The sequence below is a fragment of the Episyrphus balteatus genome, chromosome 2 (genome assembly GCF_945859705.1).
Source record: "Episyrphus balteatus chromosome 2, idEpiBalt1.1, whole genome shotgun sequence".
NCBI lineage: Eukaryota > Metazoa > Arthropoda > Insecta > Diptera > Syrphidae > Episyrphus > Episyrphus balteatus.
In genome coordinates, this window is record NC_079135.1 from 26,102,998 (window position 1) to 26,130,509 (window position 27,512).

At 31.1% G+C, this 27,512-nt stretch overlaps 4 protein-coding genes across 4 annotated transcripts; all 4 read right to left on the reverse strand.

The window, feature by feature from the left end:
• Positions 1-4,442: 4,442 nt before the first annotated feature.
• Positions 4,443-5,386, reverse strand: LOC129912327 (retinin). Its single transcript, XM_055990539.1, has 2 exons — positions 5,249-5,386; positions 4,443-5,184 (listed from the first exon to the last, which is right to left on the reverse strand). Exons 1-2 carry the CDS (start codon positions 5,258-5,260, stop codon positions 4,525-4,527), a joined length of 672 nt encoding a protein of 223 aa, XP_055846514.1. The 5' UTR covers positions 5,261-5,386; the 3' UTR covers positions 4,443-4,524.
• Positions 5,387-8,249: 2,863 nt separating this feature from the next.
• On the reverse strand, positions 8,250-8,756 carry LOC129909341 (adipocyte plasma membrane-associated protein Hemomucin-like). The gene is made up of 2 exons (XM_055986427.1): positions 8,715-8,756; positions 8,250-8,660 (listed from the first exon to the last, which is right to left on the reverse strand). The coding sequence occupies exons 1-2, from the start codon at positions 8,724-8,726 to the stop codon at positions 8,250-8,252; spliced, it is 423 nt and encodes a 140-aa protein (XP_055842402.1). The 5' UTR covers positions 8,727-8,756.
• A 4,504-nt stretch (positions 8,757-13,260) lies between these two features.
• LOC129911442 (cuticle protein 19.8) lies at positions 13,261-14,787 on the reverse strand. The gene is made up of 2 exons (XM_055989254.1): positions 13,927-14,787; positions 13,261-13,855 (listed from the first exon to the last, which is right to left on the reverse strand). Exons 1-2 carry the CDS (start codon positions 13,936-13,938, stop codon positions 13,331-13,333), a joined length of 537 nt encoding a protein of 178 aa, XP_055845229.1. The 5' UTR covers positions 13,939-14,787; the 3' UTR covers positions 13,261-13,330.
• A 10,514-nt stretch (positions 14,788-25,301) lies between these two features.
• On the reverse strand, positions 25,302-26,636 carry LOC129910903 (uncharacterized). The gene is made up of 3 exons (XM_055988499.1): positions 26,297-26,636; positions 25,886-26,051; positions 25,302-25,786 (listed from the first exon to the last, which is right to left on the reverse strand). Exons 1-3 carry the CDS (start codon positions 26,507-26,509, stop codon positions 25,326-25,328), a joined length of 840 nt encoding a protein of 279 aa, XP_055844474.1. The 5' UTR covers positions 26,510-26,636; the 3' UTR covers positions 25,302-25,325.
• Between the last annotated feature and the right edge of the window lie 876 nt (positions 26,637-27,512).

Consider the following 27,512-nt stretch of genomic DNA (forward strand, 5'->3'; position numbering starts at 1 on the left):
ATTGCTTTTTATTAATGTTTCCAATCTCGTGTACAACTCAAATACAAATATTTATTTAAACCTGAAATCTGAAAAAAATAATTGTAATTGAAACTTAGAATCTAAGTATATATATATATATAGGTATATAATGTTATTATATTAATTAAACTTGCCCAGATACATGTATTAAGTAAAATAAAATAAAAAAATCTGAATTACTGAAATTATATTTTACCATAAAAAGGGGCATGTTGTATATCTAATGTAATGTCTTATACACACATGAAATACCATATATCTCTCTCTCTCTTGTGATCATACTTTATATATGCTTACACTAAAACGAATGTCATTGAATAGAAACTTGATTAAATAAAGTTAGTTAATAAACTCATTCTTACTTAAGAACATCTCTCTGCCTTTTACTTAAAATATAACAGTTGCTAAGTCAAAAAGACCATTTCTTAACTTAAATAGTAACTTACTAAAAATTCTATTAGCATTTAACTAAGGGCCAATTTTGTAATAGTCAGTTAAACAGTCATTTAGTACTTATTCCTAAGGATAGAGAAAAAATCAATTTTTCAACAAGCAAATATAGCTTATTCCTTAGAATAAAACTATCTGCTTCTTTCAGAGACGAATAAAAATTATTCTAAGGAATAATCTTAACAAAAATATTGTGTCAGTTGTCAAACCTGTTTTGAAAGAATTTTGAAAAAAATACAGTGGAACACAAGAAAACAAAAACAATCATGAATAAAAATGACGTTTAATTTTAAATATTTTTGAATTTGACAATTTTTTTTTTGTTATTCTGTAGAATAAATTATTCTTGATTGAAAAATTCAATGATTTTATCTGATTGTTTATGAACCTAAACTTTATTCATCGAACAGTTAACTGACTGTTTATAAGAAAATTGAAAAATTGGCTCTTAATCGTTTAAAATTTTGAGCAATTGCATTTTAATGGAATTTTAAATTTTTTTTTACTGTAACTATGTACATTCCAACTTTTGTAATATTAGCTAAAATTTTTGCTTTTATTTTTTTTTGTGAAAAAAATAAGAAAAAAATGCACCGGAAAAAAAGGGTTAAAAATGTGATTTTTAGTTAAATTTTGAAAAGATTGTTCCGCTTTTTTTTGTTTTTATAAAACTATGCATTCCTTTTGTCCTAGATTTGTACTCTTTTTTGTGTCCTTATTTGTCCGGGAAAGTCCGGCATTTTACATCTCGATTACTAGTTTCGTCAAAATATATCTGGCAACCCTATTTGAAAGCTTATTTCACTTTTTATATGACGTAGGTATCAATCATATTTCTACCATGCCTACAAAAAAAGTAAGAATTTTTTAAAGCCAACTATGTCGAAATTTGAAACTGAGATTACGGTACTTCCTACACTGGTGGCTGGCCATCGGCAACAGATCTCCACAGGTGTTTTGAGGTATTTTTCATGTTTTTCAGTTAAAGATTGTGTAACTTGTAGAGCACGTACCGTTATGTGTAATATATCAAATAAAAGGTTATGTTATCAGCATGCGTATTAAATTTAAATCAAATTTGTATGTGCTCTAGATCAAAAGATATAATGTGTGTAGAAAAAGAACATCTTTGTACCCTTATCTCAAAATTTTGAATATGAAATTAATTGAAATTTTGTACTATTATAGTTTATTTAATTACCTATCTACAGTACAAATTTCATCTATTAAAACAAAAAAATTATAAAAAGTTGAATGTTCGTGTCGCGTTTTCGTTTCATGTTGTTTCAAATCACTACGATACTAAAGAAGTTTTCACTTCAACAAGTTTCAAAAAATTCATATAATCCTGTTTTCAAAAAAAAAAAAAAAAATTTATATTATTTATTTTAATTTGAGGGTTTCTATAACAATTTTGCATAAATTTTTTTGTTGAAATTAGTTGAATCGTTTACGAAAAATTCATAAATGAAGAAAATGGTTATATGACAGGTGCTGTTAGTAAAGTTCAAAAAGATTTTTTTATTTGAAAGGTAGGAATTAATTTTAACAGATCACATACAAATTTTAAACAAAATCGTTGGAGTCATTTTTGAGAAATTTAATTTTTTTTTCATTTTATTTAATTTCGGATTTAAGAGTGTGTGAATTTCTTTAAAATTTGGGTAAAAATTTCTACCAGGGCAATTTCATGGTAACTCACGTTAAATTCACAAAAATTTCCAAATATATATTTTTTTTGTCTATTTTAAAATAAATTGATACGAAAATACTATGAATGTCTTTCTTTATTTTTAGCATTTGATAAGAAAAAATAAATGTCTGTTGGTAACTCACGTTACAATAATTTGGACACTAGTCTTAAGAGTCCGACATTATAAATAGTAGGAGATCCCGCCATAACACGACCTACCTTCATGGTTATACCAGTCGAGAGTTATATTTTCTGAAAGGTAGTGTCTAAGGAAATAAATTGCAAATGGGTTGCCTAGCGATATCCTGTCAAGGCATAGGGTTGCCAGGCCTTAAAGTTTATTTTTCCGTATTTTTGAATACGCGACCCTGCTTATATGGAAGGCCAAAGAGTTATAAAAAAAATATTATGTCATAGGAAACTTCATTTGAAAATTTTAATTTTCAGGATTTTTTAAAATTTGAAGTTTTAGTAGGGTAAACAAAGGTGAGTTTAGAAAATGGGCAAAAATCTATTTTCTAAACAAAACGTGATAGAAATAAATTTGAAATTGGAATCGATAGATATTATAAAAATATGAAAGCCACACACACAAATAAAAAATGTAAAAAATCTACAACTCGAGATATAGTCTTTTAAAATCTTGACACTCTAATTCGATATTTGAGAAATAATTCACGAAAAATCAGAAAGAAGTTTTTTTTAAATAATTTTTATTTTATAAGTTAGAAAAAATAAAATAACTTGACACGTATCTGTCAAATTTTTAATTTAACTTACCGTTTTTGCGGAGGGATTTTTTGAAAAAGTCCTTATTTTCGTATTTTAATATATTAAAGGAAAAAATCCCGTCATAGGACGACCTATCCACCTCGTTAAACCAGTTGAAAGCTATATTTTCCTAAGGGTAGTGTCTAAAGAAACAGTTTGCACATGGGTTGCCTGGCGACATCCTGTCAAGGCATAGGGTTGCCACGCTTTAAAGTTCATATTTTGAGTTTTTTCGACAACGCCACCCTGCTTATATGGTAAGTGTTAGAGGTGTAATTAGAGGAAAATTAAATTTAAAAATTTGCATATTCAGGATTTTTAGAAATTTGACATTTAAGAAGGGAAAACTGAGGTAAATTTAGAAAAAGGTCAAAAACCTATATCCTTAACAAAAAGTGGTAGAAAAAAGATTGATACTGGAATCGATAGATATTGTTAAATTATATAAGCCACACATACAAACCAAAAATGTAAAAAATCTGCTACCAAACATTTGTTCAATATTTCGAGGAAAAATTTGAAAATATTTAGGTAAAATTTAATTTAGTAATTTATGTTACCTGCCATTTACTGTTGCAAAAATAAAGAAAGGGATGCAGTTATTTTAAAATCCCAAAACACATTTTTGGATTTTTTAAAAATATTTAAATTTTTTTTTTTTTTTGAAAAATCAATTTTTGGAAAACGGGCTAGTGAAATATTTCAAAATTTCGTTTTCAAGTGCAAATTAATTATTTTTATCAAAATGGCATACCAAATTTTTTGTTGATAATTTTAGAAAATTTGTATATATAATTTTTTTTAAACGTTTCTAACGATTTTCAAATTTTGTTTTCTAAAAATTCCTTTTCATAAAAAAAATCAAATGGGATACTTCATTTTGTGATTAAAACCATAAAAAACAGATTTAATGTATATTAATTAATTATTTTACCTTTTTATTTTTCTTTAATAAAATCAAAAAATAATCTTCCCTAATTTTTTATTTCCATAAAAACCTTAAGATAAGAGCTACTTTTACCATAAGAGCAAGTATGTGCGACCCAATCGTGCATTTTATTATTCATTTCAATTGCAATTTTCTTTAATTGATATTTTGCAACCCTGGTCACAATTCGATTTTAATAGTAAAGCGTGCTAATATGAATAGTCTGTGAAGCTTGAAAAATAGTTTCAAATTTCAAATCAAAATAACAAGATGTTGTATACATCAAAACTGACAAACTTTCAAATAAATTAAGACTTGTATTTTCTCTTACCATCATTTTTGATGTAATTTTTTATTGTAAAATCGTTTAAATTTAAATCTTTATCACACATTCAATCTCATTTATTGTTTTTCTTTCTTTTTTTTCCAATCAATTACAAAGCGATCTTATACGAGTATTATACAAATTTTAAGCATTAAAAATTATTTAAAACAAAAACAAATATTGAATGAAACCATCAAAAATCATTTACGTTAGTAAACTACATATATATAAAAAAAAAGAAGAAAAATATTAAGTTATCGAGTCAATGATGCAGAAAGTCTTTGAAAAAGGATATTTTAGTATTTTTAAGCCTTTGGCAATTCATCGTTATCAAAATCAATGCTGAATGAGTTTAATAACCGGTGCATGTGCAGCATATACCAACGGAGTGTGATAGGCCCGCACCACTTGTGATGTGATTGTCCGAATAGCTGGAGCAACAATTGGCGTAATAATCTCGGCATGTTTATGGACAACAGTTTGGCTTTGATGTGACACAGCTGTGGGAATTTTTTGTACCAACTCACCGACTTTAGTTACAGTGGGCTGATGGATGCGTATGGTCTCTGGTGCTAGGACCGTTCTCAGACCTGGGCTTGTGGTAATTCTAATTGGCAGCGAGATTGTCTCAGGTGGCAATATTTGATGTTGAATTGATGCTGGCCCGAGGGAAGAACTTCCCAATGCAGCAGCCGAAAGCAGATCGAGTTCGTCTGCTGATAAGGACTCGAGCGCTGGTGGCTCTGGAGCAGCGGTCGTGGTTGTTGATGTCTCACTTGGCGTCGGAGGTGATTGTGTTGGAACTGGAGTTTCCCTAGTTGACGCTGGAGGCTCTGGTGATTCCTCAGATGATGAAGAAGCAGAAGTTATTCCAGCGGATGGCGGTTCAGGCTGAAGCAATGAAGTTAATGAAATGGTTTCCTCCGGTGGTAGAGATGATAGCAGCTGAAATGAGGGACTTGCAGCAACTACCATCAGCACAGATGAGACGATGAGCTGTGAAGAAAGATTAAACTTGGAAGAAGCTCATATCCACACAAATCTAATCCAATAAGTTTACCAATTTGAACATTTTCCAGTGGTTTAAAAAAAAAGTCTTAAAATTCCTTTAGAGCTTATTTGAAACTCGTGACAGATTGCAATAAAGTAAAGAATATAAAATTCAACCTGTGTATATGATTAATCCAATGCAAGATTCAGTGCGTTACTGATGCCTAACTTCTGTCAATATCTTGTTTTTATACGATTGTATTAACCATGAAAAAAAATCTAGATCTCTAGAAATCATCCAGATGCAAAATCAACCTTAATGCAAAAAAAAAAAATCGCAACTTTAGTTTAGTTTAGATGCGAGTGCATTTATTGTGAAATTCAATGCTCAGATTTTCTTTCTTTATTCCCTTCTCCCTAACAAGATTGACAAGTCTAAAGGTAATATTGCGATGTTATATTAACCAAACGACAATGATGACAACGATGTTTCGCGTCGCGTCGTTACCGCCATCGATCGTTTGATGGAGGTGATGATGATGATGATGATGTTGCTTCGATTACTCTACACCGTGCCACAAAGGTTACCCTCTTGTCAGACCTTATTGCTCAAATCTCAGCTAGATTTTGCGAGAGAGCCAACTTGAAATAGGGAATTCGATATGCAAGGCAGGCGCCCACATTGAGGGCACTGTGCTGGAATTTCGAGTGTGTTTATAGCAAATGTAATAATCGATCGTGAAATGTGGAAGTCTCCGTGTCTGTTGTGATGAAATTGTGGCATTAGATGAAGGTATCACTTTGCTTTGGCTGCCAGATTGTGGATTAATGTCGTTCCTTCCGGCTGAGAGACAACATAATGTGAGGGTAATATTTTTTTATTGTACCTATACTGAACTAAATTTTGTACTCAGAATTAACGCCTCTTCAAAACTGCTTATCTAGATTTTGCAGACGTCAACATTTTTTTTTTCAAATTTTTCACTGATACAAATGCGTGATTTTGAGTGATTTTGAAAGAGCAGTGATAAAAGTGAGTAGCATTTAAAAATAGCAGCTATTAATAGCTGCTATTTAATTTCTCTTTAATAGAGCAAAAGAGTGATTTTGAAAAAGCAGTGATAGCACTGAACAGCATTTAATAAGAGCAGCTATTAATCGCTGCTATTTAATTGCGGTTAATGCCGCAAATTACTCTTAACATTTCTTCATAATTTGATTATCAAATAAAAATTAAATATAAAGAAAGTTATTATTTCAAAAATGTTTAATAAAATTAATAACCCTTAAACGCCTGCATTGAAAAAATGGTATTTCAAATTGAACTTCTCATCATTGTAAACTTTTGTCCACATTTTTGAGTTTTTCATTGTTAATCAAATCATAAGATATGAAAAACAGAATGCTCACAAAAAAGCAGTGCTCACAAAAGACCCTAGAAAATTTTTTGAAAAAGAGTAGCGAAGTTAGAAAGAACAGAGAGCAATTTTACTCATAAAAGCAGTAATATCTTTAAGAGGATTTTTTCTGCTCTCCCTACTCACTTGATCGCTTCATGTTAGGGCTGTAAAAGTAACGACAAAATGAGTACCCGCATGTATACGTTACTTTTGATACTAGTACCCGCATCAATAATATCGTTACTCGTTACTTTCGTATGTTTCGCATTTTTCGCATATTTCGTATGTTTCGTGTGTTTCGCATGTTTCGTTACTTTCGTTACTTTCGCATGCTTCGTGTGTTTCGTACATTTCGTATATTTCATGTATTTGATACGTTTCGTATGTTTGGTATTTTAAGTATGTTTCGTACATTGGTATAAGGGTGCAAAAAATTTTTTTTTGAAAAAAACCAAAAACAATTTCTATAATCTAAGCTACATTTTAAGGTCATAAACATTAAAATTAGTTGCGGCATTTTCAAGTAATAAGAGTTTAAAGGTAGCTATATTGAATTTTTTTCGTTTTTTTTTTAATCAAACGTGGAAACTTTTTTGATTTTTTTCCAAATTTTTAGACAACACTTTTGTAATTTTTTGTTTATATTCTTTCAGTAATCTTATCACAATTCTTTAGAGACCTTTATTTCAAAAGTGCAACGCGCAGATCTCGAAATATTAACACTTCAATACAACCATGTCGAACAATTTTTCATTTATTTTTTCTATTGAGAGTGATTTTCAAACCTCGTTTTCTCTGCTTTTTTTTGTGTTGAAAATTTTGCACCGAAAATAAACTAATTTTTTGAAAAACCAAAAAACTTTTGAACATTCTTAAGCTAAATATCAATACCATTAACACCAAGGCCATAAACAGATTGGTTGCGTCGTGGATATACATATTTCGGCCAAATACCTAGAGAAAATACAAAAACGTCTCTTTTGATATTTCTGTATAAATTATCGATAACACAATGATTATTGAACCTTGTCACTACTGTTTTAATCGACACAAAAGTAAACTCCAGATAATTATCTGCAGTCAGCATTCTGACTATCTTTACGATACCGACACGAGATGCGAAATGCGACAAATTGAGTGTATCACTTCATTTCGTATCTCTTTCATCGGATTTAGTATTGGAACTGGAATCACCTCGTATGTTTCGTATCTCGTACGTTTCGTATGTTTCGTTACTTCAGTACCCAGTAACGAAACATACGAGTAACGATACTGTTTAGAAAGTAACGTTTCGTTACTCGTTACTGAAGTGAATACCCGCATTTTAGTAACGAATACATACGATTTGCTACAGCTCTACTTCATGTTCATCATTGTAAACAGACAAATTAAAGCAAATTTGATTGGGTTAGATTTTCGTAAGACTGATTAGAGAGCAGTAAGCAGGTATATTGAAGAGCAATCGCTAATGTTCTCTGGTCAGTTAAATAACAGAGTGATTGAAAGCAGCCATCGCAATAGCAGTTTCCGTTCTACCGGAAACACTAGTTCGTTGAAGAAGTGACCATTCCCTGAAACTGATTTCAAATTAAACACAATTTACATTACTCTTTTAAACAAATTGTTTATTTTCAAAACCAATTACATATAAAGGTTGTAATTGTAAATAGTTTACAAGAAATTAGAATTATAAAAATAACTTGATTCAGGATAAGAGCTAGTTTGAATATTAGATTGATAAGGATAATAATTTACATAGTTATTAGTTCTTCCAGCTGAATTAGATGATATTGGTACAAAATAATAGGGAATTGCAGATTGGAATACCGGACGAACGGAATTGGTTGGTTTTGTTGTAGTTGGTGCTGGAGTTGTCGTTGTTGTTGTTGTGGTTGTTGATGTGCTTGTTGTGGTTGTTGTTGGTTTAGGCTTTTCAGTCGATGGCTCAGTACCTTCTGGTAATCCAGTCTTCTCAGATATAATTCTTGATAATTGTGATGGCAAGCCAAGGCTGTTCAGCAAAAATGACCCGAACAAACCATCAATAGGAACAATAACTGATAGCATTGCTAGAAAAATCACCTACATGATGAATTGATTTATAACTTTACTTGACATAAATACAATATAACTTACTATCTTCGTCATTTTTTCAAAACAGGTATATCTGACAACTGCGAACAAAAGAACTGCGAACAAAAGAACTGCGAACAAAAGAATTTTTAACAAGAATGATGGGTAATTCCCAATTTACCCTGCGTTATATAGCCTAAATTTTTTTGAAGATTTCAAGATAATGCTAAGTGTAAATGGAAATGGTAATTACATGATTAGGTTTTATGTTATAGATAATAATACCAGTTTGGTCATTATTACGGATTAAACATAAATGCATTCCTCTGTATTTGAGTGCATTGAAAGACACCTATCGTATTGTGTAAATCGAAAAGACATTAGCGGTTGCATGTTTTTTTTTTAAATAGTCTATACCTAATTTTAAATTTTTCACTAAAAATCTCACATAAACCTGGCGGTATCAAAATATTCCCGCAAATACTTTAACAACTTATCCAGACGGTTATACAATTAAGACATTAAACTCTCAGAGTGAATCCACAATAACCAAAATAAAACAAAAATATTTCCATAGCGCTGTACATATCTACTACATATATAGCTTTCTGGTTACCATTTTCTATCCACTCGTTAAGACACTAAAAATGTATACAGCACGATAGATGGCATGAAGATAACAACTTATTTAGACTTAAAAATCATGAAATCGCTTGGTCTGGTTAAAGTGTGATTTAAGAAAGTTTTTTAATTAAAATGAAAAATTACTTGATTAAACACCAACAAATAAATAAATTAAAAGAGTCTGATAGTCCGTGAAATACCATATCATTTGGTGTAAGCACCTTTCGAATTGTTTTTCCAAGATTACCAAATATATTTTAATTTTTTATCGGAGTTATTTTTACATGAAAAAACACATTACATTTACAGCAAGTACAAACCAGCATCAAAAGGCTTAAAATTAATTTAATGTGAACTCTAAAAATCTAAGGCCTTGATTTTCATTTTCCATTTGGGTCAATCTTTCAACTACTCTCTATCCTCTCGAGATAAAAGATCGCCTAACTAAGATCCTCTTTTGATTGGGAAGATTTAGAGCAAGCTTTTCTTACGAGATCTAATCTTAGTCATTTTTTCTAAACATGAATATTCCCTCCGACTTTTACTTTTGTGAGTAGATCAGAGCATTTAGTTCGTAATTTGATCACCCGATGAGTCATCTACAACTCGAAAATTATAATTTTAAGATTTTTTTAAACTTAATTTACTACATATATTATATGGTGCATAAACCATAAGCTAACCAAAAGATTAAAAACATTCTTTATCTAATTCGTACTTTGTTGGACCTCCTCTTGTTTAAATTACAGCTGCGGCTCTTCGAAACATTGACTAAGAGAGGTTTTTCCTTGTAGATGCATGTTTTAGGTCCGGATACATTTTTTTTTTTTTTTTTTTTGGTTTTTTTTATCAACTCTGCACTCTTCTTCGCAACATTAAATTTCATAACTATCTAGATGGGTCTCAGAAATTACATCAGATGAAATTACGCCAGAATTTATTTTTGGAAAAAATGCCGAAAAATTCTTCATACTAAATCTAGCTTTTTTCCTAGGCGAAAAGTGCAGATCTGTTTAATTGGATTGAGATCTGGACTGTAGGGAGGCCATTGAAATATATCGAAACTATTCTTCAAAGTACCTTTTTTCCAACATATAAATGCAAAACAAAATTTACCCAGACCACCTTCAGTTTTAAAAAACATGCAAGATGCATTCAGAGCTCAGTCTTTCCTTTGGTTATCTTCGCACAACAATCGTACCATTTCATGTAGCTTAAACTTTGATTGAATCCTCTTATATTGTTCCACATGTCTTGAGTTCAAATAAAATAAAGCTGAGCCCATGAGCAATCTTATTTATCTGACTCTTTATGGAATATTCGGTTTCAGCACCGGCCTGAGTGCTGTAAGTCCAGCTTTCAAGAGCCTTTTCCTCGCAAAATTACTTTCATTTTGCTTTACATTTAGTTGAACAGAGCCGGGTTTAAGACTTACTGAAGTATTGAAACAATGGCGACGACTGTAAAACACCAAATAACTCTCTTCTTCTTCTTCTTCTTCTTCTAACTCTGAACTATATACCTACATCGAAAAATAAAAGTAAAAAAGTACAAAAAGATAAAAATTATTTGAAAAAACTTGAAAACTGGCTGTATCTTTTTCATTTTTTGTTTAAATGTAGTTCAGGCTTTATAACTTTATAAGTTATAAGAAACTCAACTATCTTTTCCGTTATAAATTATATCAGCATTAAAAACAAATACACTCTCTCGTGTATCACATTAAATAATATCCCATTTCCAACACTATCGCTCTATATGTAATTATTACACTGGTTAACAAGGGTTCTGTTGCCGGAACAAAAATATACTTTTCTGAAGGTTTTTGGTGTGCTGAACTCGAATCCGAAGTCAAAAAAATTCTAGCAGCTCCCGTTTTTGAGATATTACCGTTAGAAAATGCAAAAAAACGTTTTTTTGAGTTTTTCGGACCTTATTCTATTGTATAAGGAAAATTGTTTGAGCATATTTAGTAACGGTTGCTATAAGAACTATTTCCCATCTTTCGGTACCTGTTTAAATCTTTTCAATATCTTATGTATTGCCCGAGATATCTCAAACTGAAGTCAGTGGGTTTGGCTTCATATATCATAAAGAAGATAATGACATTATAAAATTTTTAAAAATATCAAACAACTGAGGATATCTAGGGAAGTAAAAAAGATATAGGAGAGATTTAAACAGATTTAAAAAGGTGGTAAATAGTTCTTATAAAAAACGTTACTAAATATGGTCAAACAATTTTCCTTATATAAAAGAATAAGGTCCGAAGTGCTGCACTTTCTAACGGTAATATCTCAAAAACGGGAGCTGCTAGAATTTTTTTGACTTCGGATTCAAGTTCAGCACACCGAAAACCTTCAGAAAAGTATATTTTTATTCCGGCAACAAAAAAAAAGTTTAATTTTGTAAACCAGTGTTATTATTTAACATAAATAAAGGCCTTTAAAAGCTCTAAATGAATCCTCACTTCTGACTCTTGTATAAATTTAATTAAATGATTAATTTTCGTTTTCTCTTGATTGATCAACCAAATCAATTTAACAAAAGCAATCTGCTCATGCATGGGTACAACTTTGTGAAACAGGTTTTATATTATATTTTTTCCATTACAATGTTCCTTTAAATCTCAGTGAGAAAAATATAGTACCTAACACTTACGTTATTCATACAAGTTCCACTTGTGGTGGGTGGCTTATCAACTTATCCATCAATGAAAAAGGTAGATACTACTATTCAATTCAATTGACGTCATACCGAAAAGCTTTTAATTATCAAGACTGATAGCTCCACACATGCAATTTATATATATATTTCTTATACTGTGTCGCACTTGATAAACTGCTTTTTTTTGCTGCTACCGTTGGTGCAGTGTTGCTGTCGTCGTTCGTGTAAATTAAGTAATAATGAAGATTACCTCAAAGTTATTTATTTTAACTTAAAAGTTACAACGACAACGATAAATTAATATGCATTGAAGGTTAAACCCTTCAAATTAAGATTGACTGTAAGCTAACATGGTATAAGTAAAGTATGTATAGCCAAGTTGCGACATAATTATAAGTGTCAGCAAGTGTTGACCAGTTTTTCGGGGGATTTAATAGCTTTTTTTGTTTTTAATGGAGAGTTCAAGTAATTGTCAACCTGCAAGGTCGTAATTAGTAACTAGTGCTGAGGCTGCTATTGCGATAGCTGCTTTCAATCTCTATATTCTCTTCCACTGAGCAGAGAACAGTTGAGATTGCTCTCTAATATACCTGCTCAGCCTTAAAGCATCCAACCCAATCGAATTTGCTGTGTTCTTTTTTTTTATACACAATTATGAATATGAAGCCATCAAAAGTGAACAGTGAGAACAGTAAAAATGTTTTATACTGCTCTCACTGCATCCTTTAAGCAAAACTGCTCTCTGTTCTTTGTAACTTTAATGTTCTGCTCAGAAAATGTTCTCCACTATTAAAGTTTCACAGCAGAGATGCAAATAAAAAAATATTACCATGATGATGAAGAACAGAGAACATCAATTTGAACTACAATATAATTGTGTCAGTTATTCACAGAGTTATTTCTTATTATAAAAATTCGAAAATGCTCACTTTCCTTTTATTTATTTTGTATTTTATATTTTCATTCATATTTCAAATCAGGAAGAAATTTGAGGATAATTTGCGGCGTTAACTGCTATTTAAAGAGTGATTAAATAGCAGCTATTTAAGGCTGCTCTTTTTATACCCTGCTCACTGCTATCACAGCTTTTTAAGAACTGTTCTTTAGTACACCCCTTGTTAGTACCAACACTTTTTAATTTTAACTATTTCAATCGGGCTTAAAGTTTTACTTACTAACTTGACGCTTGACCAAGTCAAATGAAAACCACAAAATGTTTCAATAAAATTATTCAATTTATTTATTCCAAACAATCAAAAACGGTTCTAATCTTTCCAAAAGCCTGAATTCATTTAGGAACAATAGATACCATCTCGCATCAGTCAGTTAATCGTTGCCAAATATTTTGTTCACCCAATCATTTCCACCAATCTCTCTCTCTCTCTCTCTTAATAACTTCTGTAGATGGCACCACCAGCAGCATAACCATAAGGAGCCGAATACAACAATGGTGATCCATGAGCATAAGCATAACCATAACTTGCCAAACTGCCATCCAAGCTACGCAAGTAAGGTCCCTGAACAATAGCAGCTGAAGCTGGTGTAGCAGCATAAGTCTTCAACAAAGGTGCACTTTCAACAATTGAACCAGCAGCATAAGTCTTCAACAATGGTGCACTTTCAACAATTGGAGCAGCATAAGTCTTGACAATTGGAGTCGAGTAGGTGCGGACAGCTGGAGCAACAATTGGTGTAATTTGGTTAGCCCGGCTATGGACAATAGTTGAGCTTTGATGGGAAACAGCTGTTGGGACACTCTCAACAATATCACCAACCTTGGCAATAGTCGGTTCATGGACTTCAATTGAAGCTGGCTCATGGACAATGGCTGTCTTGAGAAGAGGAGCTGAAACAGCTTCGATGATTGCACCTGGCTTAGCAGCGGCAACAACGAGGAGAGCAGACAACACCACCTAGAAAAAAATTAAAAGTTGCTTTTTAGTTATTTGAAACTTTTGGATCTTGTGACATCTTGAAGACTTACCAACTTGAACATATTGAAATTTTTATTTAAAGGGTTTCTTGGAAGGTCTGTGTTGAACTCTGATAGAACTATCAATTCTGACTGATGCCTTTCAATGGATTTGCATCGATTCTTATATACTCCAGTTTCGGACCATTATTAACTTTGTTGTCCATCAGAACCCTGATGATTATGGAGCCCTCCAAGTTTGCCTCTCTCTTTTTTGTGAGTTTCTTGTTATTCCTTTTCTATATCCTCTTCGTAGGCAAAAAAAAGGAACATGTCTATACGATGGTTTTACGACGATCGTTTACACCACTTCGTGCATCGTCTTGGTGGCCATGAACAAGATTTTACTTTCGCCTGATGTTTCAGCTTCATCTCTAGACCAGACCACGTTTTGTGGTCATTTTAAGGGTCCCCCTTTTCAGCTCACCTTACAAATGCAATGTCGTTATAAGTTAAGTGTCATTACCGAGTGCGTAAATCTAGTTTAAATGAGAGTTCCCTTTCCACTTAGGAGTTGATGATAGTCGTGTCCAATTAGATTCACGCATCAGCTTCAACTCATAGTTCGAGTTCGTAGGCAACAATGTGACAATTAATGTGTTTCTTGAGAGGGAACACTTTTAAAGGTATAGTTGTTATCTCTGATGGCGATGGCTTACGACGTTGTTGAGAGTGGCTTTTGTTGCTATACACAAATGGTGGGTGAGATGTGAATTTGTCGAGGGTTGCAAAAAGCCTCTTACACTTCAATTGTGACCAAAGGTGTGGTTTGTAGGGTCACTGACATCGATTTATAGTGTCGTCGTCGGTCGTCTTGGATTTCAAGTTGTAATCGAATAGTTCTACTTCTCTAGAATATCCAGCATCTCATCAGCCTACACAGAAATTGCATTTTGTGTAGACAAACAAAAAATGTAACATGCGGGCAGACAGACATACAAGAACCTTTAAGCCTTTCTTTGGGTTTTAGTATAAAGCTGTCCTATGGAAACATTTGAATAAAGCAAAGTGCAAAGAGTGAAAAAATTGAATCAAGATGATATTGTGCATTCATGATGATATTTTTACTGAGTTGTTAATGGTGGCGTTGATTGAGGTCCTGATTGGGATCTTGTTACGTTATACATTGTGTGGTTTGTGGTTGGATTGTGGTTGGACATTAGGTTGTTTATTAAGTGTGGCGTTGAAAGATGAGGACATTTGGAAAAATTATATGAATGTATTTGGAAGATGTATGTTTTGCCTGTTGGGCCTTTGAAATTGGTCAAAAGTGTAAAGAGTGGAACATATGGATAGATTAGCATATCGTTTGAAAATGGGGATATTTTCTTAGTAAACCAAAATGTATACTTTTTTTGTTTAAGGTCCGCTAAAATTTATTGACTATTTACTTTAATTGATTTTTTTATTTTTATTTTTTCAAACCATACCATTGGCATTGTTATTATAGATAATAAATCTTTGAGCATTTTCAACTCTCAGCTATAAAAAAAGATTCAGTGGGACATTTTTTTTTTTGTGACAGAACTATCAGACAATTTTTAAAAGTATCAAGAATATAAGCTAGTTAACCTTCGGGAGATATTATAGATATCCTATTAATAATCAAATTTAAAGCTCACTTTAATATACAGGGTGTCCCACAGTCACCGCCCCAAATGAAAACCATAGATTCCTGAGGTCATTTTAAGTCGAAAAACTTAAGAGGCAATTTTCTCGTTTTCGTCCCGTTTTCGAGTTACCACGGTTTTTATGATTTTTGCTCTCTTGTCCTTTAACTGGCCTTATCTTTGCCAAACTACGTTTGATTTGAAAGATTTTTTTTACAACCAATCAGGAATTCATTACAGTTTAAGTTTGTCTCAAAACTTTTTTTTCTGCGGATAACCGTTTCTCCGCCATTTTGCATCAAACACAATTTTCTTCGTTTTTTAAGTTGTTGTTTACACTTTCATATCAATTAAGTAAAAAAAACACGTTAATAAGTATTACTTTTTTGTGCTTTTTATTAAAGCCCAGTTTATTTCCATAAAAAAAATAAGTTTTATTTCATAAAAAAGGCTACTGAAAGTAATAAAAAAAAAAAAATAAACAAACTGAGTGAATAAAAAAAAATTATTTTTAAATAAAAAAATAATTTAAATGAATTAAAACTTTTTCTGAGCTTTGTCTATTTGTTCTTTTCTTAACCACAATAGCTCAGAAAAAGTTTTTAATTCATTTAAATAAATTTTTTATTTAAAAATAATTTTTTTTTATTCACTCAGTTTTTTTATTTTTTTTTAATTACTTTCAGTAGCCTTTTTTATGAAATGAAACTTATTTTTTTTTATGGAAATAAACTGGGCTTTAATAAAAAGCACAAAAAATTAATACTTATTAACGTGTTTTTTTTTACTTAATTGATATGAAAGTGTAAACAACAACTTAAAAAACGAAGAAAATTGTGTTTGATGCAAAATGGCGGAGAAACGGTTATCCGCAGAAAAAAAAGTTTTGAGACAAACTTAAACTGTAATGAATTCCTGATTGGTTGTAAAAAAAATCTTTCAAATCAAACGTAGTTTGGCAAAGATAAGGCCAGTTAAAGGACAAGAGAGCAAAAATCATAAAAACCGTGGTAACTCGAAAACGGGACGAAAACGAGAAAATTGCCTCTTAAGTTTTTCGACTTAAAATGACCTCAGGAATCTATGGTTTTCATTTGGGGCGGTGACTGTGGGACACCCTGTATAACTAAACTCCACATATTTCACCATAACAATATTTTTGGTGAAAGGGTGTTTTTTTAACAGGTTGACTTTTTTGTTAGAAAGGCAGCTGGCATACATTTTGTTTATTTTTTAAACTTGGTGAAAAAGTTCGTTTAAGAACTTAAAATTTTAGGACTCTATAAAATTATCTTGAGTGAAATGTTTTTTTTTTTTTAAGATAAAATTCACAATTATTACCTACCATCAAAAACGTCATATCAAAAATACATATTCCAAAAAGGCAGTTTTTTGGGATAAATTCCAAAAAATTAATGGAATGAATATATTTATATGTACCCTTAAAAATATAATGGTTAAAAGGGTGTTTTTTTCTTTTTATTTGAAAAAAAAACCAATAGTGAACCCTACTGTAATTTGGTAATAAATAGCGTTTAATTTGGGATAAAAACCCAAAACCTTCATAATATGCAGCTCGTCAAACAATATTCTTAACTTTACTAGATTATCTGGAGAGTTTTCACTCACATTTTATTGTCATTATCAGATTTTTTAATCCAAAAAAGTTTTGTTGGCCAAGTTTGCACCCTCGAAAATAAAGACCCCCTTGAAAAAAAACTCCTCAAAAGCGACCCTTACTTATAGATTTTTATAAATATTATGTTTTTGTGAAAATTTCTCCAGGGGTACCTTTAAAATCATGGAAAGAAATATTATTCCAAATTTCAAAAGAATCGGTGCAGTAGCTTTGAAGTGATGAGGTGAACCGGCTTTGAAAACATTAGTTGTGGGGAGAACGATTTAAAGTTTTGAACTCGCACTGAAACGTTCGTAAGCGAAATATTAAAATACTCATAACTTGGTCAATTTGGCTCCACTAGACCTACAATTTGAACACAATATTTTCGAGATATAAAAACATTTTAATGCAAATAAAAAAAAAACTGGGTTTCCCGGGAAAAAAGTATGTTTCAGTTTTTTTATTCTTAGGAACTTTAATGTTTATTAGAATGTAGTCTTTAGTATTTGACTAAAAACTACCAGGTCATTAAATAATGGTACAAATATGTCCATAATATTGCAAAATTTTATACCAAAATCAATTAAAAAACGAAAACATTTTTTTTTTTTTCTAAATTTCATCTTTAAAACTTAATTTCTCAAAAACTATTGAATGAAACAACTTGAGTCAAAAAATAAAATAAAGGATAAATAACTAACTTTAAGAAAAGTTATAGCACAGGGTTGTACGAGTATTTTATGATTTTTAATATTTTTTTTCTCCCGGTTAATCGGGAGGTAGGTAAGTGGGTTAGCACTTAAGTGGCTTTTACTGTACCAAAAAACTGAAAATTTTTCCTTGGGAATAACTTTTTGTCATTTGGTACCTTTTTGATGTGGAAAATGTGCTCAAATATTTTTGGCCAGGTTTTAGATCAAAATACCGCACTGTGCGTCGTTAAAATTCGCTGCTTGTCAGTCAGTCGTATGATACTTCACTTTATTTCTTACTGTTATTGCTGATTATTTTGCCAATCCGTCCCTCAAAATGCAATTTTCCATCAAATTTTCATCAAATACTTGCCACTTCCTTAAAGCTGGTTGATTACAAGTCAGTTAATAATAATATTTATTAAATTTAAATGTTTCCAAATTGTTCTTCCTACAGTTTCTCTCAATTCAAAATTTTTTAATACCAATTACTAATTCACATTGAAGAATCATCATCCCCTTGCTGGTTGTCTCTTATTTCCATTTAAAAGATTAATCCTGTACCACAACAATTTCAACAATTTGTCCTTATTACGCATTTAAAACGGATACCAGATCTTCATATTATTGTTATTATTCTTCTGGAGACAGATGTTCGTTTACATTGAATAATCGTTCCACCATCAGATATACAATTGCTTTTGTATAGTGTCTTATTGAATTTAACGAATAAAGGCAAATGCCTTGCTTAAAGACAAAACCTATTCGAGACTTATCAAAAGTGCACTTGACAACTGAATTGAGGCTGTAATTCCAGTCCAGTAGCAGAAAGGTCGGTCATTCATTAAAGAAAAGACAACAAAATTGTACCATCTTATCTCTCTATCTTATACTTGTATTTTGAAATTATTTGATTGAATTTATCCTGAGAGAAGGGTGTAGGTATGCCGTATGTCCTTTTGTGTAGGCGATTTGTGAAATTGAATTGAGAGAAAATGTCAGTTTACGGGTATAAGAACATTGAATATTTGCTCTAGTTTATTAGAAATTATTACGATTGATCTTTTGTTATTATACAATAATTTCAATTACTTCATTCATGAATATAATTTTGTTGTTGTGATTTTTTTTTTTTTTTTTGAAAAACATTCAACCAGACAAGGGTATAAGAGGATGCTCTCATGAAATTTCTATCGATTAGATATGAGTGGCATAATATTGTGAACACTTATGACGCAGCTGTACTTGTGTCACTCACTACTTGCATCAAGTTTTTAAGCCAAAAAGTGTGTTTGATATTGAGAATTTATCAAAAAATAGACGCAATTTAAAATTGTCAAGATTTTATTCCTTAACCATGGAGATAATCGATGCTTAAAAATAAAAGTCATATTCATATTCATGTTTTTTTTTTTTTTGGAAGGGATGCCATTTTTTTGCGTAATGTCTGCGGATATATCAATAAATACTCAGAAATAAATAAATAAATATTTTTTGATCTGAAACACATGTGTATATTCTTATCTCTTTCAAGGCTATCAAGAGGACACCAAATTGTGCATTGAGATAGCTTCCTTTTCATAGAAAAAAGAGCTATGTATACAATTAGGAGCCACAAAAATATTGAATTGATTTTTTTTTTTTTTTTATTCGACAAATCTTAGGAATAAGAAGAGACTCGTGTCTTTAGCTTAAATGTTTGACTTTCAACAGGCTAGGACAAGGATTGAGGCATTTTATGACTTATTTTTTTTTCTTAGAAAAACTGCTTCTCTCTTTCATAAACGACTTTTAGTAGTTAAATTGCAATAAAATTTGATACTCGACTGATGAGTTTTCGCACTTGCTTTTATTGTTAGAGTTAGAGTTTTAATATAATTTTTTTTACTAATTGTTAACACCGCACAGTAGTGCTTTTCACGCATTTTAACGTTAAAAATCATTAGCATGGATTTTCATGGCCCATTCTTGCCTCGAAGTAACGAAATTTGGTAACATTTTTCAAATTCTAAATGGCGGCTTCAAATGGTCCAAAAATGGTGTCCTGGGCCCCCAACGGATGCCAGGGCCCCTCAAGAAATAATGTGGTAAAGAAATCTGAACTCTCATATCTTTAATTAAAAAACCTATTTCGAGACTTTGGTCAAAACATTTCGGTTTCGGAATGTAAGAAAAAAAAAAAGGTTTGGTTGTAAATATCTCAAGAACCAGACCTCGAAAAAGCTTTTAGTTTTCAGTTATGAATAGAGCTTAAAGAGACCTTTATGTAAAAACGTTTTGACTATTTCTGTCTCTATTTAATTATTAGAAAACGATAGGGACACATAGCAACCATTCGTTAACGAACGTATGCGGTAATTCGACCCCAGATTTGTAATTTTTTACCTGAATTTCCAGATTGAAAAAAAAATCAATGCAAAAAGCAAAATGTGTGCATTAAATTTTTTTTTTTAATAATCTCATTTGCAACAAGAATTTTATTTTCAATGCAAATATTTTTCAGTTGTAATAACATTTTTTTTTTTAATGCAAATTTTTTTTTAAATGCAATAAATATTTTTTTCTATAGCAAATATTTTTCTGTTGCAGTAATTTTTTTTAATGCAAATTTTTTTCAGTTGCAATAAATATTTTTTTAATTTATTTATTTTTCAATTGCATTTTTTTTTTTTTTCAATTCATTCAATTTTACAACTCTGCTGTGAACCGAAATTTGTTTCCAGATATCTGCTTCCGAATGTTGATATCAAAAAGTGTTCGAATTTTGGTTTATATTTTACTCCCAAACTAAATTGTTATTGTACTTACTTATGTAAGTTTTAAATGCCCAAATCATAAGTGCAAAACTTGTATTATAGAATAGTTAATCAATAATTTATAATTAAAAAAATCGATAGAGCTTTGTTGCTCAACGATAAGGTAAATAAACGTAGGACAAGAAGGTTCTAATTACCAGATAGAACTTTGTGTCACGGTAAGGAATTTAGTTTTTCAGATAGAACCATGTTTCTTTTTTTGTAAAGGTAAAAAGTGCATGGATTAAGATACAAAAAAAATAATTCAGTAAGGAAATATGCTTTTGTTTCGTTCTTTTGAATCTTTATTTATAATAATTGAATCATTTATTTTCAAAACATGATTTTCAAAAATTTGTACTCCAGGGATAACCACGTCTGTCTTCAAAATATGAAGTATCTACTCCAACTATATCAGATTTTACAGCTACGCGAAATATTTTTTTAGTATCAAAAACAGAATAAGTCCCGGACTTATCATCTTTTGAAAATAAACAACAGTTCTTTTTGTGTAAATGCTATATTCGACTTATGATTGAAAATCTTATGTTTAAAGCTACTTTAAAGTTAAAAAAGAAGTCCGGACATTGTATTTTAATCTGAAATACAATTGTTTGATAGACTGGGGCTAAAAGCAAAATTGTATATCCATTTTAAAACTAATTTCACATCCGTTTATTTTCAAAGCATGATAAGTCCAAAAGCGTTTTTATTTTTTATCTTTTGAACTAAAGCTCCAAAAATTAAAAACGAACGGTATTTTGTAGCTAGGCAAGAGTTCTACAGAACAGAATATATTTTTTATAAATTTTGCTACGCATATCAAAAGAAAATAGAACGTTTTTTTTCATATCCTAAAAAATTAAAAATCATGGACTTATCATGTTTTGCAAATAAATGATTCAATTATAAAAGAAAAAAACAGAAAGTATGAAGTTTCATGTACATAAGTAAAAAATTAAATAAGTTCACAGCATTTTTTAACAATTTATATTGAATTCACAGCATTAATTTCATATTCACAATAAAATTTACAATGTAAAAGACAATTCTTGTTTGATTTTATTTCTTTTTTGGGTACTGCTTTTCCTGAAGATGTTTTTTCTGTCTAACGTTCCTCTTCTAGGTTGTTTCCTTGTAGTCCAAGCGGCGACCGTCGAGTTACTTAGCTCATAAGGTTAGAGGTTAAAATTAGTGTCAAATGAAAGATAAATTGATACTGAAAATAAAAAAATAGGGTTGCCACTTCTAAAATGGGAACTTCCATGTGGCAACCCTATTTGAAAGGAAAAATTGTCACATAACTAATACATTCATATCTTTGTTATTTGGCCAGATAAAAGTTTTTTTTTAAATGCCAAACGAAAGTCAAAATATTAAAAAAAAATAATAAAATAATATAAAGGACGTGACCCTACAAATGTGGCAACCCCATCCAAATGAAAACAACACTGACAAAAATCTTCTTTGAACAAAACAGTATAACTTTTTATGCACTAGAAAGCTAAACTAAACACCATATTTTAGATAATACTCCCTTCTATTTAAAAAATGTCGGGTGCCACCTCGCAAATGCAGACAAGTACTCGGCAACCCTACTCAAATGCTAAAAAACGCAAAAATCACTTGTTTTTTGGCCAAAGTGTATAATATTTGATCGAGTTAAAGGCTGTAAAATACATTATGTTTAGCTTAGACTCTCTTCTATCTAAAAAATGTCGGGTGCCACCCCGCAAATGTAGACAAGTACTCGGCAACCCTACTCAAATGCTAAAAAACCCAAAAATCACTTGTTTTTTGGGCAAAGTGTATAATATTTGATCGAGTTAAAGGCTATAAAATACATCCTGTATAGCTTAGACTCTCTTCTATCTAAAAAATGTCGGGTGCCAGCCCGCAAATGTAGACAAGTACTCGGCAACCCTACTCAAATGCTAAAAAACGCAGAAACCACTTGTTTTTTGGCCAAAGTGTATAATATTTGATCGAGTTAAAGGCTATAAAATACATCCTGTATAGCTTAGACTCTCTTCTATCTAAAAAATGTCGGGTGCCAGCCCGCAAATGTAGACAAGTACTCGGCAACCCTACTCAAATGCTAAAAAACGCAGAAACCACTTGTTTTTTGGCCAAAGTGTATAATATTTGATCGAGTTAAAGGCTGTAAAATACATTATGTTTAGCTTAGACTCTCTTCTATCTAAAAAATGTCGGGTGCCACCCCGCAAATGTAGACAAGTACTCGGCAACCCTACTCAAATGCTAAAAAACCCAAAAATCACTTGTTTTTTGGCCAAAGTGTATAATATTTGATCGAGTTAAAGGCTGTAAAATACATCATGTTTAGCTTAGACTCTCTTCTATCTAAAAAATGTCGGGTGCCACCCCGCAAATGTATACAAGTACTCGGCAACCCTACTCAAATGCTAAAAAACCCAAAAATCACTTGTTTTTTGGCCAAAGTGTATAATATTGGATAGAGTTAAAGGCTATAAAATACATCCTGTATAGCTTAGACTCTCTTCTATCTAAAAAATGTCGGGTGCCACCCCGCAAATGTAGACAAGTACTCGGCAACCCTACTCAAATGCTAAAAAACGCAGAAACCACTTGTTTTTTTGCCAAAGTGTATAATATTTGATCGAGTTAAAGGCTGTAAAATACATCATGTTTAGCTAAGACTCTCTTCTATCTAAAAAATGTCGGGTGCCTCCCCGCAAATGCAGACAAGTACTCGGGTTGCCGAGTACTTGTCTGCATTTGTGGGGTGGCACCCGACATTTTTTAGATAGAAGAGAGTCTAAGCTAAACATAATGTATTTTACAGCCTTTAACTCGATCAAATATTATACACTTTGCCCAAAAAACAAGTGATTTTTGGGTTTTTTAGCATTTGAGTAGGGTTGCCGAGTACTTGTCTGCATTTGCGAGGTGGCACCCGACATTTTTTAGATAGAAGGGAGTCTTAGCTAAACATGATGTATTTTATAGTCTTTAACTCGATCAAATATTATACACTTTGCCCAAAAAACAAGTGATTTTTGGGTTTTTTAGCATTTGAGTAGGGTTGCCGAGTACTTGTCTACATTTGCGGGATGGCACCCGACATTTTTTAGATAGAAGCACACCCAGAGAAAAGTCGGTGTAAAATTAGCCTATTTCGGGGGCTAACTCTGCTTAGGACTAAGGCAATTTTGGGGTAGCTTAGTCCTAGGCTAATTCTGCCTATTTTCCTAAGGCAAATCGAAAATTTTCAAATTTACCTAAATCCTAACATAAAATTTACCTATCTTACCTATTTCCTAAGGTGATTTAAAATTTCCCCTCCGAAGTTTTACCTATTTCCTAAGGTGAATTAGCTTAGTCCTAGGTTGATTTTACGTATTTTCTAAGGTGATTTAGCTTAGGCCTAGGCAGATTTTACCTAGTTTCTAAGGTGATTTAGCTTAGGCCTAGGCAGATTTTACCTAGTTTCTAAGGTGATTTAGCTTAGGCCTAGGCAGATTTTACCTATTTCCTAAGGTGAATTACATTTTCCGAATTCAATTTTACCTATTTCCTAAGGTGAATTACCTTAGTCCTAGGCTGATTTTACCTAGTTTCTAAGGTGATTTAGCTTAGGCCTAGGCAGATTTTACCTAGTTTCTAGGCTGATTTAGCTTATTCCTAGGCAGATTTTACCTAGTTTCTAAGGTGATTTAGCTTATTCCTAGGCAGATTTTACCTATTTCCTAAGGTGAATTACATTTTCGGAATTCAATTTTACCTATTTCCTAAGGTGAATTACCTTAGTCCTAGGCTGATTTTACCTAGTTTCTAAGGTGATTTAGCTTATTCCTAGGCAGATTTTACCTAGTTTCTAAGGTGATTTAGCTTATTCCTAGGCAGATTTTACCTATTTCCTAAGGTGAATTAGCTTATTCCTAGGCTAATTTTACCTATTTCCTAAGGTGAATTACCTTATTCCTAGGCAGATTTTACCTTATTCCTAGGTAATTTTTACCTATTTCCTTAGGTGAATTACCTTATTCCTAGGCAGATTTTACCTATTTCCTAAGGTGAATTACCTTATTCCTAGGCAGATTTTACCTTATTCCTAGGTAATCTTTACCTATTTCCTTAGGTGAATTACCTTATTCCTAGGTAATTTTTACCTATTTCCTTAGGTGAATCCATAGCTGAAAAAAATCCTTTTTGATAAAAAGAAAAAAATCATGTAATTTTATAATTATAAATATAATTTATTTTCGTTTTGTTTGTTTAAACATAAATTACTCTTAGATTAAATATAAATTACTCTTAGATTTTTTAATGGAAGAACATGCTTTCTTTTTACAAACTCACTTCAGCAATACATTAAATACAGTACTGGACAAAATAAAATGCGCACTATCCGAACTTTCACATTTATGCTATTCTCGCTCCCCAAGTTATCAATAAAATAATCTTTAGTGAGAACTTAAATTAAGAACTTAAATTATTTTCTCTCTCGTTTCAAGCATTTTTTACATTATTTCGACAGAACCGTATAAGAATAGTATTAGACTTTCTTAATCACTACTTTAGAATATTTTATTGATGACTTGGGGAGCGAGAAAAGCATAAATAAGAAAGTTCGGATAGTGCGTATTTTATTTTGTCCAGTACTGTATATGTAGAACATGGACTGTACAAAATAATACATTGATATAAATTAATTAATTAATGCATTGATATCATTTAGTAAAGTTGAAACAGAAGGTATTTCTTTACCGTCTTGAATATTAAAGAAAAACATTTGTATAAAAACCCATACCGAAAAACACTGTGGAGGGTATTGAATATTTAATACATAAACGAGCTTTAAATAAAAAATAATGCAGTCCAAATAAGTATCTAATTTAAACATAATATTGTCCAAGGATACATAAAAATTATTATAATGAAATCTCTCACCAACAACAATTATTAGGGGCTGAAGTTTTGTTTTCGATTTTAAACATTCCTCCCTTTTTATTTTTAGCATAGGTTCGACCTGGCCTGCACATTCCACTTCCAGAGTGAAAGATGATTTTGAATCTTCAATTGTAAATTTCTTCAATTTACCATTAAACTGCTGCGATGATGGAGGCAACACTCCATGTAACAGAGTTGCATAGCCAATATTGACGTTATCTGAAAATAAATTAATACGTCATAAGTAAAAAATAATTAAAAAATTAAAATAAAACAGAATTTAAAAAAAAAAGAGTTTAAATAAAAACAAGGTTCTACCTATGTCAAGGTCGTCAATATTCTCCCTGAATTCATTGAGGAATGATTTAAGAGCGCTGCACTTGATCCTCGCTGTGAACAATTCTAGGGCTATTTTCGAAAATTGTTCCCATTTGGTGAAGTCGAACCCATTATTCGGTTTTATAAAATTGTAATCCATGGCAATCTGTTAATAGACAGAATAAAACATACTATTATGTAGAAGATTATAGATATTGTGTACATCAATGTAATTAATTAAAGTTAAAGAAATTTTTTAGTGATATAAAATATATACACAGTTTATATAACTGAAAATACTCTTTTATCCCAATTTAATTGGCTAATATCAAAAATGGTTACATCAGAAAGCGTCGAGCGTTTTAACAAAATGCGCTCTTGATCTTATAAAAACCTATTAAATGTTCTTACCAGTTCTGGCGCTCGTGAATATTTGTAAAGCGGCCACTCCTGAAGGACTGTCTGGAGGTCAATGTCAGAGCTTTGGGAAATTATATCCCTCCTGAATGGCATAGTGTGTATCAATTGTTTAGTAACTGTTTCCCAGTCCCGGTTATGTTTCAGCTCGTCGCAAACCCTTTGCATCTCGGTTTCTGTAGGAAACATTTTTACGACCTCTGCCATGTACGACCCCTAAATGTCTTTTGTATGAAGATAATCCATTAAATATTTGTTGACATGATTTTTCAAAGCATTTCAAATTGCTTTTTTTATCACAACTATGTAGAATTTTCAAATGCATGAATAATTTTTCTAAGCAATTAAATTCTTCTGAGCAGATAACGCAATGCATTTTCAACTTGTTGACTGTAATAAGAATAAGAATTGTTTTTTTTTTTTTTATTTCGGAACTAAATCTATTAAGTATTTTAATTTCAAAAAGAATTATCTTAGTCATTTAATAGTAGTGATGGAAACTATCGAATGATTTGAACTATCGATAGTTAGGAACTGAATGATTTGAACTATCGGATAGTTCATTCATCCATTCATTCATTTATTAATTCGGATAAAAACTATCAAATAAACTATCACATAAAAAAAATCATTCGAATGAAAAAACTATCGTTGAAGAAAACTATTCAAATGAAAAAACTATCGTTTGAAAAAACTATTCAAATGAAAAAACTATCGGTTGAAAAAACTATTCGAATGAAAAAACTATCGTTTAAGAAAACTATTCAAATGAAAAAACTATCGGTTGAAAAAACTATTCGAATGAAAAAACTATCGTTTGAAAAAACTATTCGAATGAAAAAACTATCGTTTGAAAAAACTATTCGAATGAAAAAACTATCGTTTAAGAAAACTATTCGAATGAAAAAACTATCGTTTAAGAAAACTATTCAAATGAAAAAACTATCGTTTGAAAAAACTATTCAAATGAAAAAACTATCGTTTGAAAAACTATTCAAATGAAAAAACTATCGTTTGAAAAAACTATTCGAATGAAAAAACTATCGTTTGAAAAAACTATTCAAATGAAAAAACTATCGTTTGAAAACACTATTCGAATGAAAAAACTATCGTTTGAAAAAACTATTCAAATGAAAAAACTCTATCGGTTGAAAAAACTATTCAAACGAAAAAACTATCGTTTGAAAAAACTATTCGAATGAAAAAACTA